Source organism: Nerophis lumbriciformis, linkage group LG23 (assembly GCF_033978685.3).
Source record: "Nerophis lumbriciformis linkage group LG23, RoL_Nlum_v2.1, whole genome shotgun sequence".
In the NCBI taxonomy this organism is placed as follows: domain Eukaryota; kingdom Metazoa; phylum Chordata; class Actinopteri; order Syngnathiformes; family Syngnathidae; genus Nerophis; species Nerophis lumbriciformis.
The window spans coordinates 10799086-10816141 of NC_084570.2; the positions used below are offsets into that span (position 1 = coordinate 10799086).

General features: G+C 41.0%; 1 protein-coding gene across 1 annotated transcript; it reads right to left on the reverse strand.

The window, feature by feature from the left end:
* Positions 1-13409: 13409 nt before the first annotated feature.
* On the reverse strand, positions 13410-16021 carry sox1b (SRY-box transcription factor 1b). The gene has a single exon (XM_061985128.2). The coding sequence runs from the start codon at positions 15790-15792 to the stop codon at positions 14815-14817; it is 978 nt and encodes a 325-aa protein (XP_061841112.1). The 5' UTR covers positions 15793-16021; the 3' UTR covers positions 13410-14814.
* Between the last annotated feature and the right edge of the window lie 1035 nt (positions 16022-17056).

Consider the following 17056-nt stretch of genomic DNA (forward strand, 5'->3'; position numbering starts at 1 on the left):
CCAAGTGCTTGGCAGTGAAAATCTTCCTCAGGAAGCAAAGATTGACCGATTTTGGGCCATGCTAGGGAGAGATGGAAGATTCCAGATTCTAGTGCATTTGATGAAAGCACTTTTGTGTGTGCCACACAGCAATGCATCATCAGAGAGGGTGTTCAGCATGGTTAGAGAGATAGTGACAGAGAATAGAACAAGGATGGACAATTCAACCCTTAACTCAACAATGAGTAGATGAGTGTTATGTGTGTGTATATGTGTAAATAAATGAACACTGAAATTCAAGTATTTCTCTTATATATATATATATATATATATATATATATATATATATATATATATATATATATATAAAATAAAATAAATATATATTGTGGTACCTGATTCTCACCAAGACACAGGATTGGTTTTGCAGCAAACTTAAAGTGTCCATTAATAAACATAAATGTCTCCCATCTGGGGCTCTCAGTCCTTCACACAGCACACTTCTTTAAAGGTCAAAGGTCATTGCCTATCAAACAAGAGAAACACAACATAAGTAAAACATTTCACCAGTAATGTCTTTAGTGGGGAAATAGTGGATGTCTCACTTACCGCCTGATGCACCTGCCTTGACACAGAGGAGAGCCAGACCTGAATGAGGCAGAGTTAAGTAGGGTTTGTAGCTGGGCCCCACCTGGCCGCACAGCTGGTGGCACTTCAGGCTGATTGAGCAGGTACAGGGGAATGTACCGCCCCTCGATGATGCGGCCAAGGCTGGGGCGTTGTCTTCCTTGTTCCACTCTGCCTCCATTCCCTGGCTCCTCCCCTGTGAGGTGCCTACCTGTCAGGCGGTGCTTGAGTGAGACTCCACAATATATACAGGTAAAAGCCAGTAAATTAGAATATTTTGAAAAACTTGATTTATTTCAGTAATTGCATTCAAAAGGTGTAACTTGTACATTATATTTATTCATTGCACACAGACTGATGCATTCAAATGTTTATTTCATTTAATTTTGATGATTTGAAGTGGCAACAAATGAAAATCCAAAATTCCGTGTGTCACAAAATTAGAATATTACTTAAGGCTAATACAAAAAAGGGATTTTTAGAAATGTTGGCCAACTGAAAAGTATGAAAATGAAAAATATGAGCATGTACAATACTCAATACTTGGTTGGAGCTCCTTTTGCCTCAATTACTGCGTTAATGCGGCGTGGCATGGAGTCGATGAGTTTCTGGCACTGCTCAGGTGTTATGAGAGCCCAGGTTGCTCTGATAGTGGCCTTCAACTCTTCTGCGTTTTTGGGTCTGGCATTCTGCATCTTCCTTTTCACAATACCCCACAGATTTTCTATGGGGCTAAGGTCAGGGGAGTTGGCGGGCCAATTTAGAACAGAAATACCATGGTCCGTAAACCAGGCACGGGTAGATTTTGCGCTGTGTGCAGGCGCCAAGTCCTGTTGGAACTTGAAATCTCCATCTCCATAGAGCAGGTCAGCAGCAGGAAGCATGAAGTGCTCTAAAACTTGCTGGTAGACGGCTGCGTTGACCCTGGATCTCAGGAAACAGAGTGGACCGACACCAGCAGATGACATGGCACCCCAAACCATCACTGATGGTGGAAACTTTACACTAGACTTCAGGCAACGTGGATCCTGTGCCTCTCCTGTCTTCCTCCAGACTCTGGGACCTCGATTTCCAAAGGAAATGCAAAATTTGCATGGTTGGGTGATGGTTTGGGGTGCCATGTCATCTGCTGGTGTCGGTCCACTCTGTTTCGTGAGATCCAGGGTTAACGCAGCCGTCTACCAGCAAGTTTTAGAGCACTTCATGCTTCCTGCTGCTGACCTGCTCTATGGAGATGGAGATTTCAAGTTCCAACAGGACTTGGCGCCTGCACACAGCGCAAAATCTACCCGTGCCTGGTTTACGGACCATGGTATTTCTGTTCTAAATTGGCCCGCCAACTCCCCTGACCTTAGCCCCATAGAAAATCTGTGGGGTATTGTGAAAAGGAAGATGCAGAATGCCAGACCCAAAAACGCAGAAGAGTTGAAGGCCACTATCAGAGCAACCTGGGCTCTCATAACACCTGAGCAGTGCCAGAAACTCATCGACTCCATGCCACACCGCATTAACGCAGTAATTGAGGCAAAAGGAGCTCCAACCAAGTATTGAGTATTGTACATGCTCATATTTTTCATTTTCATACTTTTCAGTTGGCCAACATTTCTAAAAATCCCTTTTTTGTATTAGCCTTAAGTAATATTCTAATTTTGTGACACACGGAATTTTGGATTTTCATTTGTTGCCACTTCAAATCATCAAAATTAAATGAAATAAACATTTGAATGCATCAGTCTGTGTGCAATGAATAAATATAATGTACAAGTTACACCTTTTGAATGCAATTACTGAAATAAATCAAGTTTTTCAAAATATTCTAATTTACTGGCTTTTACCTGTATAACTAGAATTCACTGAAAGTCAAGTATTTCTTTTATATATATATATATATATATATATATATATATATATATATATATATATATATATATATATATATATATATATATATGAAAATGAAATACTTGACTTGGTGAATTCTAGCTGTAAATATACTCCTCCCCTCTTAGCCGTGCCCCCAACCACGCCCCCACCCCCCACCTCCCGAAATCGGAGGTCTCAAGGTTGGCAAGTATGTAATAAAGAAGGAAAAAAACATATATAAGTCACACTGGAGTATAAGTCGCATTTTTTGGGGAGATTTATTTGATAAAACCCAACACCAAGAATAGACATTTGAAAGGCAATTTAAAATAAATAAAGAATAGTGAATAATAGGCTGAATAAGTGTACGTTATATGAGGCATAAATAACCAACTGAGAACGTGCCTGGTATGTTAACGTAACATATTATGGTAAGAGTCATTTAAATAACTATAACATATAGAACATGCTATACGTTTACCAAAGAATCTGTCACTCCTAATTGCTAAATCCCATGAAATCTTATACGTCTAGTCTCTTACGTGAATGAGCTAAATAATATTATTTGATATTTTACGGTAATGTGTTAATAATTTCACACATAAGTCGCTCCTGAGTATAAGTCGCACCCCCGGCCAAACTATGAAAAAAACTGTGACTTATAGTCCGAAAAATACGGTAATTTTTGAATCGCCGGCTCTTAGCTTTGTATGGACTCGTTGATCGTTTACAAAGTGAGTTTGGAGAGGAAGTGACATCAGAAAGAACGCGCCACAGCCAGCTTCAAAATAAAGTGGTTTCGTAACTCGGAGGTAACCACTGCAAATATGACGGCGAGTCATGCAGACATGCCTGTGTTTCTCCTTCCTCTACATGTACAGACGCTTGTGGAAATCACACGTGAATACCTTTAGAGAAAGCGATTGCAGCTATTTGATTGATTGATTGAAACTTTTATTAGTAGATTGTACAGAGCAGTACATATTCCGTACGATTGACCACTAAATGGTAACACCCCAATAAGTTTTTCAACTTGTTTAAGTCGGGGTCCACTTAAATCAATTCATGGTACAAATATATACTATCAGCATAATACAGTCATCACACAAGTTAATCATCAGAGTATATACATTGAATTATTTATATTATGTACAATCCGGGGGGTGGCATGTGGAGGGGGGAGGGTGTTAGTCTAGGGTTGAGGTGGGATGTGGAGGGGGGAGGGTGTTAGTCTAGGGTTGAAGTTGCCTGGAGGTGTTCTTTTAGTGCGGTTTTGAAGGAGGATAGAGATGCCCTTTCATTTACACCTGTTGGGAGCACATTCCACATTGATGTGGCATAGAAGGAGAATGAGTTAAGACCTTTGTCAGATCGGAATCTGGGTTTAACGTGGTTAGTGGAGCTCCCCCTGGTGTTGTGGTTATGGCGGTCATTTACGTTCTGGAAGTAGTTTGACACGTACTTTCAGATACAACACTTCTCAGACGGCAAGAGAACTTTCCAATGTCCGGCTGGGTCAGCTGTGTTTCTACGTAGCGAAAAACTTTGTCCATTTGTCGTAGGAGAGACAACGAGAATGCGAGCTCCCGTGGATGTGATAAAAACGGTAGCGTGTGCTTTGTATTACCCGGCCGTCGAGGAAAACGGCGAATGGTTTTGGACTGGCAAAGCAGACTGTATCAGTTATTGTCGCGGACTCAACGTCTAGGTCCAGAGTATATAAAGTCACCAAAAAACGAATGGACAATGAAGGTGAAGGCAAAAGAGTGAGGAGTGTCCTGACCAGATATCTAGATCCATAGTTTGATTGATGTAAAATGTTCTTTATGACATTGTTCACGTGTCTAGTAAAGATTTGATTAATTCTCTCACTCTCACTCTCTCAAACTCAGGTGTGATTCACTACAATAGGGCCCCACAGCACACTGGATTCCAGTTAACTGAAATACCATATATATATATATATATATATATATACATATATATATATATATATATATATATATATATATATATATATATATATATATATATATATATATATATATATATATATATACTGGATATTGTTCAGATAAGTTACATTTAAGAACTTGCACACAAAGCAACACTGGAGATGACTATGACGTGTGCATTTTCCTTGCATGCGTACTAGGTCGCGTTGCGCTGGCGGGGGTCTTAAACGGTGGCATTGTTGTGTGTGGACACGGATAAGGTTAGGTGTGATTTACCCTGGATAACCTTATCCGGCTGAGTGTAAACGGGGCCTAAGTCAAGTTTACCATACGTGTAACACAGGCAAAAGAAATAGACCAAAAACAAATGTCCACTGCTGATGCTGGTTCTTAGGAAGATATTGTACCGATGCCACATACTTTAGTACCTCAACTTACAAGCCCATATGGGTCCACGACCGAGCTCATAAGTCCAAACACTTGCATCTCAAACCTGCATCCATTAAAATGGATTAAAAATGAATTTTATTTAAAACACCACAATTTTAACACGTAACTGTCATGATCTGATACCCAATTCCTCCTGACTTCTTAAGCTCTCCAGTCCTTTCACTCGGCGCCAGTAAATTCCTGATGGTTCACCCTTCCAGTCGTGTTCATCTCCTCTGCCTTGGCTCCACTCACGCTTCTCGTTAATTTGTGTGCTTCCTTAGTTATTTTTCCTCACTCCTTTTTGAGTGCGTTTTTTGTTTTTATCCTTATCTCTTCTCCTGCTAAAGCCGATTGTGACAATTACATGGCTTCACAAAGAAAAACTGACATTTAGATACAACATTTTGAAAAAAAATACAATATAATGTTCTGCAAACAATTACCGTTGTTGATCAAATGATGTAATAATATCAGAGTTGTCCCGATCCCGATCATCGGAGCATTAATTGACTATCTTACAGAGTACAGATCACATTTCCAGATGTCCGACATGACACCACTTTAAATACTCCCACGTCACAGTGCAAGGTCCGCTTTTTAAACTGACGTGTTACGGGCAAAATGTTCCCATATTCTCCATGTATTAACCACTTTTTTCTCTTCCTGTAGATGTCGATCACATTGAGCGATGACGTCACAAATTAATCTGTCCATGACAAATTTTATTGCCGATTTTTGTCAACAGTGTCTACAAACGCCCAAGGTGAGTCATCCTCTCGCATTTATCTTGGAGAGCGAACTACTAAGGGTGCTCCAAAAAATTGATTAACATCCGAATTGCGAGTGTTATTTATCCGATTCTAAATCAATTCACAATTTTTCAAAAATCTATTTAAAAAAACTAAAGTTTTTGGGCCATCTTAATGGGTTTTTTGCAGTGCGTAAAAAGCAGGTTTTGTAACCTGTAACCGGTTTTGAAAAGGTTTTATTAGAATTATTAGAGATGCTTTAAAATGTAATATCGGAAATTATTGGTATCGGTTTCAAAAAGTAAAATTAATGACTTTTTAAAAACACCGCTGTACGGAGCGGTACATATCCGGTAAAACACGGACGTAGGGCATACTTGTCAACCCTCCAGCTCCATGCGGACCTGAGTGACGTGTCAACAGCCTGTATTCATTTGCGCTTTCCCACAATATAAACAGCCTGCCTGCCCAAACACGTTATAACTGTAGAATGATCAAGGGCGAGTTCTTGGTTTCTTATGTGGGTTTATTGTTAGGCAGTTTCATTAACGTCCTCCCAGCGCGGTAACAACACACAACAACAGCAGTCATGTTTTATTCTACCGTAAAGCAGTTTGTCTGCCGTAAACAGCAATGTTGTTATAATATATTGAGTTGGAGGCAATAACCAGGCATGGTGATGAAGTACGTCTCTTTACTGTAGACTTCAGAACAGACTCACACACTTGACGTCAGGTGCGCAACACCACGTAAATCGTTGGCCAACCAAAAAGTAACCCCAGTACGCTATAGCCTACATTCACCAGGAGATGGCAACAGACAAACATAGATCACTCTATTACATTTCTCCCCTTTTAGAAATGTTGAAGTTACTCAAAATAAATAAACAACCCAACCAAAAAATGCAGCAGCTCAATTAAAAAACTGTACTTAAGCCACATTCTTTTTTCTTTTTTTTTAGTACTGAACTCTTAACCCTCATTTGTAAACAATAACATGCTTATTATACAAACAGTATTTGTACACCTTTAACACAGATTTTTATACTGTCTTCAGAGATTCAGTTTTTTTGGTGGTACTCGAAACCTTTCTGGGTACCTGCGAAAGGGTGTTCAGCATGGTTAGAAAAATAGTGACAGAGAATAGAACAAGGATGGACAATTCAACCCTTAACTCAACAATGAGTAGATGAGTGTTTGAAATTCAAGTATTTCTCTTATTTATATATATATATATATATATATATATATATATATATATATATATATATATATATATATATATATATATATATATATATATATATATATATACATATATATATATATATATATATATATATATATATATATATATATATATATATATATATATATATATATATATATATATAATAAAATATATATATATATATAGCTAGAATTCACTGAAAGTCAAGTATATATATATATATATATATATATATATATATATATATATATATATATATATATATATATATAGGTTGATGGCTGGTGAGGCACTGACTTCATCACAGTCAGATTTACAAACATATGAACCCTAAAGAGTATCTTATTCACCATTTGATTGGCAGCAGTTAACAGGTTATGTTTAAAAGCTCATACCAGCATTTTTCCCTGCTTGGCACTCAGCATCAAGGGTTGGAACTGGGGGTTAAATCACCAAAAATTATTCCCGGGCGCGGTGCCGCTGCTGCTCACTGCTCCCCTCACCTCCCAGGGGGTGATCAAGGGATGGGTCAAATGCAGAGGACATATTTCACCACACCTAGTGTGTGTGTGACAATCATTGGTACTTTAACTTAACTTTAACTTTACACATACAAACATTTAATTAAAAAAACGTTATTATGGTCTTACCTTTACTTATAAGTGCGGGAACAGTGGTGTTCGTGTTGGAGGAGTTGTGAATGAATGAAATATGAAATCCGTGCTGCAGTCTGCAGGTGTACCTAATGTTGTGTCCCTGCAGTCGTTCACAGCTCCTCCGGCGCGAGCATTGTTGTTTTTGCACTTTTTGGCTTCTTGTTAAGTGACTTTTTTTGGGTGGATTCGGTCTTGCACGTGAAGAGTTTGGGTGTGGGCTTTGGTTGGTGTGGCGCTCCTGTCGGGGGGTGCATTCTGCGGCGGCGGTGCATTAACCGGCACCAGGAGGCGGGATTACTGCGAGCCTCACACAGTGCGTCTTCGCAGCAGTTTTATGATCGCTCAGCACTAGAAATACGTTACACACATACAGTTGTTGACAAAATACACTGTACATTATATACCTCAGCTAACTAAACTATGGAAATGTATAATATAGTTCATATAGCAATACGGTCTCACTGCACAGCTGGCCAGCAGTTAGCCGAGTCCGCAATCCATGGTGAGGCACAACTGAGTGACGTGCCTCAACTGGCTGCTGATCACCGCACCGTCTCTTCTCAGTATTTGAACGGCAAATGTGAAAATTCAGCAATTTTGAATAAAAATAATCGAAAACTGGTGAAGTTAAATGGAAAATAACTTTATAGTATAATCACTGAATACATATAACAATTTAATTAATTTGTTTTCTTTTTACATTTTTTTTCTTTCCATGATGGCAGGTGAGGCCCCGCCTCACCTGCCTCTAGTGACCGCACATCACTGATATATATATATATGAAATACTTGACTTGGCGAATCCTAGCTGTAAATATACTCCTCCCCTCTTAGCCGCGCCCCCAACCACGCCCCCCCACCCAGACCACGCCCCCCCACCTCCCGAAATCGGAGGTTTCAAGGTTGGCAAGTATGGCAGATACCAATAAGGTCAGAATATTTGCTTAATAGGGCACCTTTAATGCTTGCAATTTAAAGCTTAAAAAAAAGCAGAGAGGCAGCTCGTATCTCAAAATACTTGTCAATTAAGGTACCACAGTATTGGCTTGTACTTTAGCGAGTTTTTTTTTTTTTTTTTTGCTGTTCTAATTTGTATCGTTTATTTCCACACCCCATGTATTTGTAATTACTTAGTCATTTATCACATTGTTGGCCCAACGGTCCTAGTCACTGGGGAGCGGGGCTCCCCATGTAAGCAGATGGTGCGCGACGATTACAGGCGCCCAGGGAGATCTCGGGGGTACTCCCTAATTGATTGTCATGAAAGGCTCTAATTGAATTGAACGACTTGGGGAAAACCACACGCCGTGTGCTCCATTTGATGCTCGGTGACCGGGGCTAAATCCCCGCCAAGGCAGTAGCAACAGGGGAACGGTTTGTTTATCTTGACGGGTCGGTGCGGTGTTACATCCGCAGTGCACAGAACCATGAGGGACTTTGTTTAGTACCCAGACAGAGAGGTGGAAGAACTGCTGAAGTGTGGAGGAGAAAGTGAGCCATCAGGGTGATGGTGGGAGTCAGCACCAGTAGTTCTCCTTTCGGAAGGTGGAGGGGGTAGCTCTCGGATTAGGAGGCTGGAAGATGGTGAAAACGTGTCAACGTGTAATTGCACGATAAGGCCCCCTTTCGCGAAGAATTTGTCTGCCCCGCTGCTATTTTCAATGGCGTCCCAGCTAATCTCCCCGCGCCACATTCAGTCTTGTGCAATCACACACACACTCCCCCCTTCCCCGTAATCTCCCATGACAGAAGCGGGTCCAACGACGGAGGTGCATGCTTTTATAGGACGAGAGGGAGGGAAAATATGCGCAGGCGTGATAAACTGACGCCGATTAGCCATGTTTAGGACACTGCAGGAAACATGCAGGATTGAATCGGTGGGCGGAGGGGGGGGGGTGGCGTGTGAAATACCAGAGGAGCGGCGGCCATGCGTATCTCACAATATAGATGACGTCATCACGATCTGATGACATCACTGAGAACTTCTCATCTTCTTCCCTGCCATTTTTGGGAACGCAGAAGAACTTTTTGTTTTGTTGCTTTCACGTCCATCTGAGAACCAGCGTCCTCCGCAGCAGACGGTGAAGATGACTTTAATCAACATTTACTGTAACATTTAGGGATGTCCGATAATATCGGCCGATAAATGCGTTAAAATGTGATATCGGAAATTATCGGTAGCGTTTTTTTTTTATTATCGGTATTGTTTTTTTTATTTTATTTTTTTATTAAATCAACATAAAAAACACAAGATACACTTACAATTAGTGCACCAACTCAAAAAAACCTCCCTCCCCATTTACACTCATTCACACAAAAGGGTTGTTTCTTTCTGTTATTAATATTCTGGTTCCTACATTATACATCAATATATATCAATACAGTCTGCAAGGGATACAGTCCGTAAGCACACATGATTGTGCGTGCTGCTGGTCCACTAATAGTACTAACCTTTAACAGTTAATTTTACTCATTTTCATTAATTACTAGTTTCTATGTAACTGTTTTTATATTGTTTTACTTTCTTTTTTATTCAAGAAAATGTTTTTAATTTATTTTAATTTTTTTTTTTTTAAAGTACCTTATCTTCACCATACCTGGTTGTCCAAATTAGGCATAATAATGTGTTAATTCCACGACTGCATATATCGGTTGATATCGGTATCGGTAATTAAAGAGTTGGACAATATCGGAATATCGGATATCGGCAAAAAACCATTATCGGACATCCCTAGTAACATTATAACAAATAGGATAGATAGGTCAATAGATAGCTCAGTGGTCTTGTGGTTAGAGCAGTGGTTCTTAACCTGGGTTTGATCGAACCTTAGGGGTTCGGTGAGTCGGGCTCAGGGGTTCGGCGGAGGTCAAGACACACCCGACTCATCGTGTAAATAAAAACTTTTCCCTATTGGCGTATTACGGATACGGCAACAGCAGAAGTCAGACTGATTTGCAGGTGTGTAATTTGTTGTGATTTTATGCACTGTGTTGGTTTTGTTCTTTGAACAAGGTGATGTTCATGCACGGTTCATGTTGTGCACCAGTAATAAAACATGGTAACACTTTAGTATGGGGAACGTATTCACCATTAATTAGTTGCTTATTAACATGCAAATTGGTAATATATTGGCTCTTTACTAGTCATTATTAAGTACTTGTTAATGCCTTATTCGGCATGGCCTTATTATAACCCTAACCCTCTAACCCTAACCCTAACCCTAACCAAATAACTGTAAATTAAGTCTTTGTTACTTAGAATATGTTCCCCATACTAAAGTGTTACCAAAAACATATAACTTTGTCTTGAATTTGAAAAAAACCCATTTTATTTTTCACTAAAGAAGGGTTCGGTTAATGCGCATATGAAACTGGTGGGGTTCGGTCCTTCCAACAAGGTTAAGAACCACTGGGTTAGAGTGTCCGCCCTAAGATTGGTAGATCGTGAGTTCAAACCCCGGCCGAGTCTTACCAAAGTCCTATAAAAATGAGACCCATTACCTCCCTGCTTGGCACTCAGCATCAAGGGTTGGAATTAGGGGTCAAATCGGCGTGGCGCAGTGGAAGAATGGCCGTGCGCGACCCGAGGGTCCCTGATTCAATCCCCACCTAGTACCAACCTCGTCATGTCCGTTGTGTCCTGAGCAAGACACTTCACCCTTGCTCCTGATGGGTGCTGGTTAGCGCCTTGCATGGCAGCTCCCTCCATCAGTGTGTGAATGTGTGTGTGAATGGGTAAATGTGGAAGTAGTGTCAAAGCGCTTTGAGTACCTTGAAGGTAGAAAAGCGCTATACAAGTACAACCCATTTATTTATCATTAAATCACCAAAATGATTCCCGAGCGTGGCCACTGCTGCTGCTCACTGCTCCCCTCACCTCCCAGGGGGTGGAGCAAGGGGATGGGTCAAATGCAGAGAGTGTGTGTGTGTGTGACTATCAGTGGTACTTAAACTTTTACTTTTAAATTTCCACAGCAATTGCCTGTTATTTCAAAGTAAAAAATCATAGTCATCTGTAAGATCACAACAAATTACTGTCAATAGAAACAGATTTGTCCCTGAAGCGATCCCGTAGGCTACATTGCACTCTCTTGGACAGTGAGTGGCGGTATGCTGTCAAACCAAGAGAGTAATTGTGATTATAAAAAACTAGGGCTGTCAAATCAATCAGATTAATCACATTTTGGAATAATCATGATTAATCACTCACTTTCATAATTCAAATTTGCTCAAGAAAAGACGCCGATATTTGTACACAAATGCAATTTTATCATCAGAATGTCATTTAGGGACTTTTTTGAAACGTTTTACCTGAATGCACGTCATTTCTTTGCACAAAACTTGGGAACAGTTTTTAATGTAGAGTTCTTTCAGGCTGTATTTGGGAGTGAAATTGGCCAGCGAGCACACTCTTCTCTCATTTTTGTACTGACGTACGCATTGATCTGACCACTGACCGTATAAGATCAAAATAAATGCATGATTAATCCGTGTGTATCGTATTTTTCGGACTATAAGTCGCAGTTTTTTTCATAGTTTGGCCGGGCTCCAGTGCGACTTATATATGTATTTTTCCTTTTTTATTATGCATTTTCGGCAGGTGCGACTTATACTCCGGTGCGATTTATACTCCGAAAAATACGGTACATGATTAATGCGCTGTTTGTTGTGATTAATCACCAGTTAACTTGTTAATTTTGACAGCCCTAATAAAACACATCTGTCTTGTTCATTTTTTTGTAATAAACAATAAAAATTACAATTGTGAGGTTACGGAATTTAGTTGTAACATTATGGCCATAAAAATCACAGCTCTGCAGTTAAGATCACTGCTCTCTCCCCTACCCTAGATGAACTGTACATTGCCAGGTGCCTCAAAAAGGCCCAAAACATCATAAGGGACCCATTTCACCCTGGACATAAACTTTTTGAACTGCTGCCCCTTGGGCAGGAGATACAGGACGATTAAATGCCGGACAAACAGGTTCAAGAACACTATACCCAGAGCAATAGTGTCGCTGAACACAAGGCATGAAAAATAATGACTGTGCTTGTGAGCTGTGTGCTTGGTGTTTTATGTTTTTTTATGTATTTATTTGTATCTATTTATCTTAGTACCAATGTTTTTATGTGTCATTATGAATTTGCACTAAATGAATTTGCTTGCAATTTTGTTGTACAATGTACAATGACAATAAAGAGCTATTCTATTCTTCTATTCTAATAAATTACTGGAAATGTTACTGTACCAGTAATGCAATTATTAGCCAGTAATTTGTTTTAAATTTTTTACAGTGTTGTTTTTGGTGTTTTTTTCTTTTGTCCGAGTCATGCCAAATATAAATGTTTACTTAGAGGACTCTGCATGGTTCTCATGTTATGGATTAATTATGTAATTAATTACTGGTGACTAAAACATTTTGGTCCCAACAAAATGTATTCAATAATCTCATATTTAAAAAAAAAAGCCTAACCAGGGACAAGGGTTGCAAATTAGCCAGTGGCTATAAGTCTTATGTACTTTGACATTGGTTACTATGGGTACCAATGTTTAATTGTACTGTCCCTGTCAAATAATACATGAATGAATGAATTATCTGAAGCAATGTAAAAAGAATTGTGATCAGCCATTCTGCATTAAGTATAAATATGTGAAATAATTCAATTTGCCAGCAGCCACCTTAAACAAATAAAAAATAAATGGCCTTACCTTAATATTTATACATTAGTTTCCAAGTCTCAATTTTGTATGCATGTAATTCCCCCAAAATGGTCCATGGGTCAGTTTCTTTTTGGTGGGGGTTTAATACATGCTATAGCAAAACAACTCCCCCCCTCCTCCCCTCTCAGCATAGTAGAACTAATCCCCATTTTCCTCAAGACAAAACCCTCCTCCTCACCTTGGCCTCATCCTCCTCTGCTCATTCATCCTACAAACCCACACCGCCTCCCCATCCTGGGACTACAAGTTTAAAGAATGTCTCAATTGAACACAAGGACCCTGTAGTGGAAGTGCAGGCTTTAAGTGGACCCAATTTAGGAGGTCTAGCAGATACCGTTGTCGTTGTTGCCGGATTTGATTTACTGAGGCCATGGTAAATAAACATGGTTTTGCAGTTTTTAACATCCATCCGTCCATTTTTCTACCGCTTGTCCCTTTTGCATGTGAATTGAAAAATGAATGAGGCCCATATAGCCGGTGACACTGCAATTATTCAAGCTTTGGAGAAAAATATATAATTTAGCAAAAAGAAAAAATAGGCGTGGGTTACAGCAAAACTTTATGGGAATGCAGTTTAACCTTGAACATGTTATTCTGCATAACACAGAAAAAAAATATTACAATGGGATTTCAAACACCAAATAATGAATTAGATAAAGTAGTCCTGTTTGTATATTGAATCAACAATAATGGAAAAGAATATGTGATCAATGATTTTCTTTTTTTTTCGTCTCACAATTATGATCATGGAATCCTTGCACATATATTAAAAACAATCTTAAAATAGAGTGCACTCATTAAAAAAAACAATTCATAATCAAACTGCACTGTAATTTTTTTTTTTTTTTTTTACAGGATTTCAAAGCATTTACCAGTATTATTATTTCACAGTAAAATACTGGAATCAAAATGTACTGTAACCTTACAACAAATGACTGTAGACATTACAATATATTTTCCACAGCATTTAACTTCACAGGAAATGACTGTAAATATAATGCAGTTATTAGCCAGTATTTTACTGTGAATTTACCAGGAAAATGTTTACAGCATAGACATGAGAAATAATGAGCTGAAGCATACAACAATGATGAAAGAAGCAAATTGATACAGGTTTTGTTTGCTGTCATTTTTCAGATCACTTTAAATTAAATGGCAAAAATAAATAATAAGGGGGGTGACACTAATAATGCATTTGTACAATTGCATAAAGCGTTCCAGTGGCAATGTTTATTCACAATTTACAAGACTTACAACAAAAACAAAACAAAACAAAAAAAAATCAAAAAAATCACACCGACCGACTGTTTTTACAATTGGATTAAAATTGGGAATCAGTTGAAATTGTCTGCCTGCAGCAAAGTTGTTTAAAAAAAACACATTTTCCACGCCTTCAATTCCACACAAACTTGCAGGATTATCATTTAAATGGTGTGAAAACTTGGAGCGAGTTGAAAGAAATCCGCGTGAAGGAGAAAAATAAAGTTTGTTCAGGTGATTGCATTTTTAGGGCTCTAAAAGCCTTCATTTACATGAGCGCAGCAGCGGCCCAAAAGTATTTGGTTGCGGTTTAGTGCTTTTTTTTTTGCTGATGATGATCATTATATGTGCGTCAAAGGAACCGTCCCGTTCACCGCCGTGCTGCTGCCCTGGTAGTGCTGCGGGTGCAAGACGTGCAGGCGGCCGTGCACGGAGGAGTCTCCCGCCACCTCGCCCGTGGGCAAGTACATGCTGATCATGTCCCGGAGGTCCCCCGAGGGGCAGGTGGGACGCGCCGCGGACACCGGGGGGCTGGCGCTCGGCTCGGACTTCACCAGCGGGCCCAGGGTACCTCCGTGCGCCCCCGACACGGGAGACACGCCGGCGCCCTGGTGCTGGTGCGTGTAGCCGGTGATGCCCCCGTAGCCCGGCGGTGAGGCGCTCATGTAGCTCTGGGAGTTCGAGATGGGGCTGTAACACAAGGCGCTCATGTCGTACCTGTGCGGGTTGTGGTGGTGCGGGTGAGTCCCGGTGCCCGGGTGCTGCTGCGTGTACGCCGCCTCCTGCATCATGGCGTGGGCCGCGGCCGCCGCAGCCGCCACCTGGCCCGGGTAGGCGCTGCTCGGCCAGCCGTTGACGTGCGCGGCATAGCCCAGGTGCCCGCCGCCGCCGCCGGGACTCTCCAGCCGCTGCCCGCCGCCCATCCCCACACCCGCCGCGTGGCCCAAGAGTCCACCGGCCAGCGAGTACTTGTCCTTCTTCAGCAGGGTCTTGGTCTTCCTCCGCGGGCGGTACTTGTAGTCCGGGTGCTCCTTCATGTGCATGGCCCGGAGCCGCTTGGCCTCGTCGATGAAGGGTCGCTTCTCCGCCTCGGTCATCACCTTCCACTCCGCCCCCAGCCGCTTGCTGATCTCCGAGTTGTGCATCTTCGGGTTCTCCTGGGCCATCTTCCGCCGCTGGCCCCGGGACCACACCATGAAGGCGTTCATGGGTCTCTTGATCCGCTCCTGGGGGACTTTGCCGCTCCCCCCCGGGTTGGACGCGTTGGCCTGCGGCCCCACCGGGGAGTGCAGGTCGGTCTCCATCATGATGCTGTACATTCACCTTGTCTCGGAAGAGCCGCTTAGACCCACACAATCATTGAATAGTGCCGGGAAAATAATGACAACTTCTTCCTCACTTCCCCCTTTTTGTCCTTTTCGCTGTCATCCGCCGAGAAGAATAGACCCCCTTTTTTTTGTTGTTGTTTGGAGCCCACTTTGCTGCGAGCTGTGCGGGTCAAAGTTAGTGGAGCTTGCCCGGGGCCGCGCGCGCTGACAGCGGCTAAATGAGCGCGGGCGGCCAATGGAGAGGCTCGAGCGTGGACGTGATTTGCATGCGCGGGCTCGAGCTTCTGCCGACGTCACAGCACGGGACTTGTGATTGGCTGCGGCTAAACCTTCAGTTGTCAAACTCAATGTTGACACAATTCCATGCATTTTGTACCCAAGAAATAGTTGAGCTCAAACTGCTTTTAATCATTTCAAATTGTATTGCATTCAGGGCCATTTTTAACATTTTTAAATGTGTATACAGGCTAAAACCATTCACAAAAAATAGCCTCTATCATATTATATCAACATGTTTGTTGTTTGTTTATCCATCCATTTCCTACCGCTTGTCCATTTTGGAGCCACGGGGGGTGCTGGAGCCTATAGCTCATTATTTTTTTAATACAAAAGTTAAAAAGTTAAAGTACCAATCATAGGCGCCGATCCCGCGGGTGCTTCGGCCCGAGCACCCACGGAGAATGCGAGTACACACGTAGGCTTGATGGCAACTTTCAATCTTTATAATAATTTTTGAAAAATCAATATTGTTGTCATCAATTTTGTGGCCCGTTTTATATGATGTAAAAGTCACAAATCACATACCGTATTTCCTTGAATTATCGCCGGGGCGGTAATTAATTTAAAACCTCTTCTCACTCCGGCGCTTACCAAAGGCATGCGGTAAATTTAGTGTGATGTAAGGATACCATCTTGAAAAGCACATTTAAAAAAAAAACAAACGTATTATGGTCTTACCTTTACTTATAAATGAAGTCCATGCGCCGCTCCTTTTGAACAAAAGCATCGATAACTTGTTTATAGAAGTCTTCTTTATCTTTCTTCAGTTTTAAAAGTCTCTCTGTCTCCATGGAGATCTTCCTTTAATTATTACCTCCTGCTTCGATTGAAAGTCCAGTTTAGAAAACTGTTGTTGTCACTTCTTCTGCAGCCGAGTAGTCGCAAGAATGATCCCTGTGATCACTAGCGCCCTCTACCACCATGAGGCGGGAGTCATTTAATGACTCATATTTGACACACGCAGCTATATTAATAC

Bases quoted from the DNA above. Each gene is read 5' to 3' on its own strand.
- sox1b (XM_061985128.2), bottom strand. From the start codon at position 15,792: ATGTACAGCATCATGATGGAGACCGACCTGCACTCCCCGGTGGGGCCG.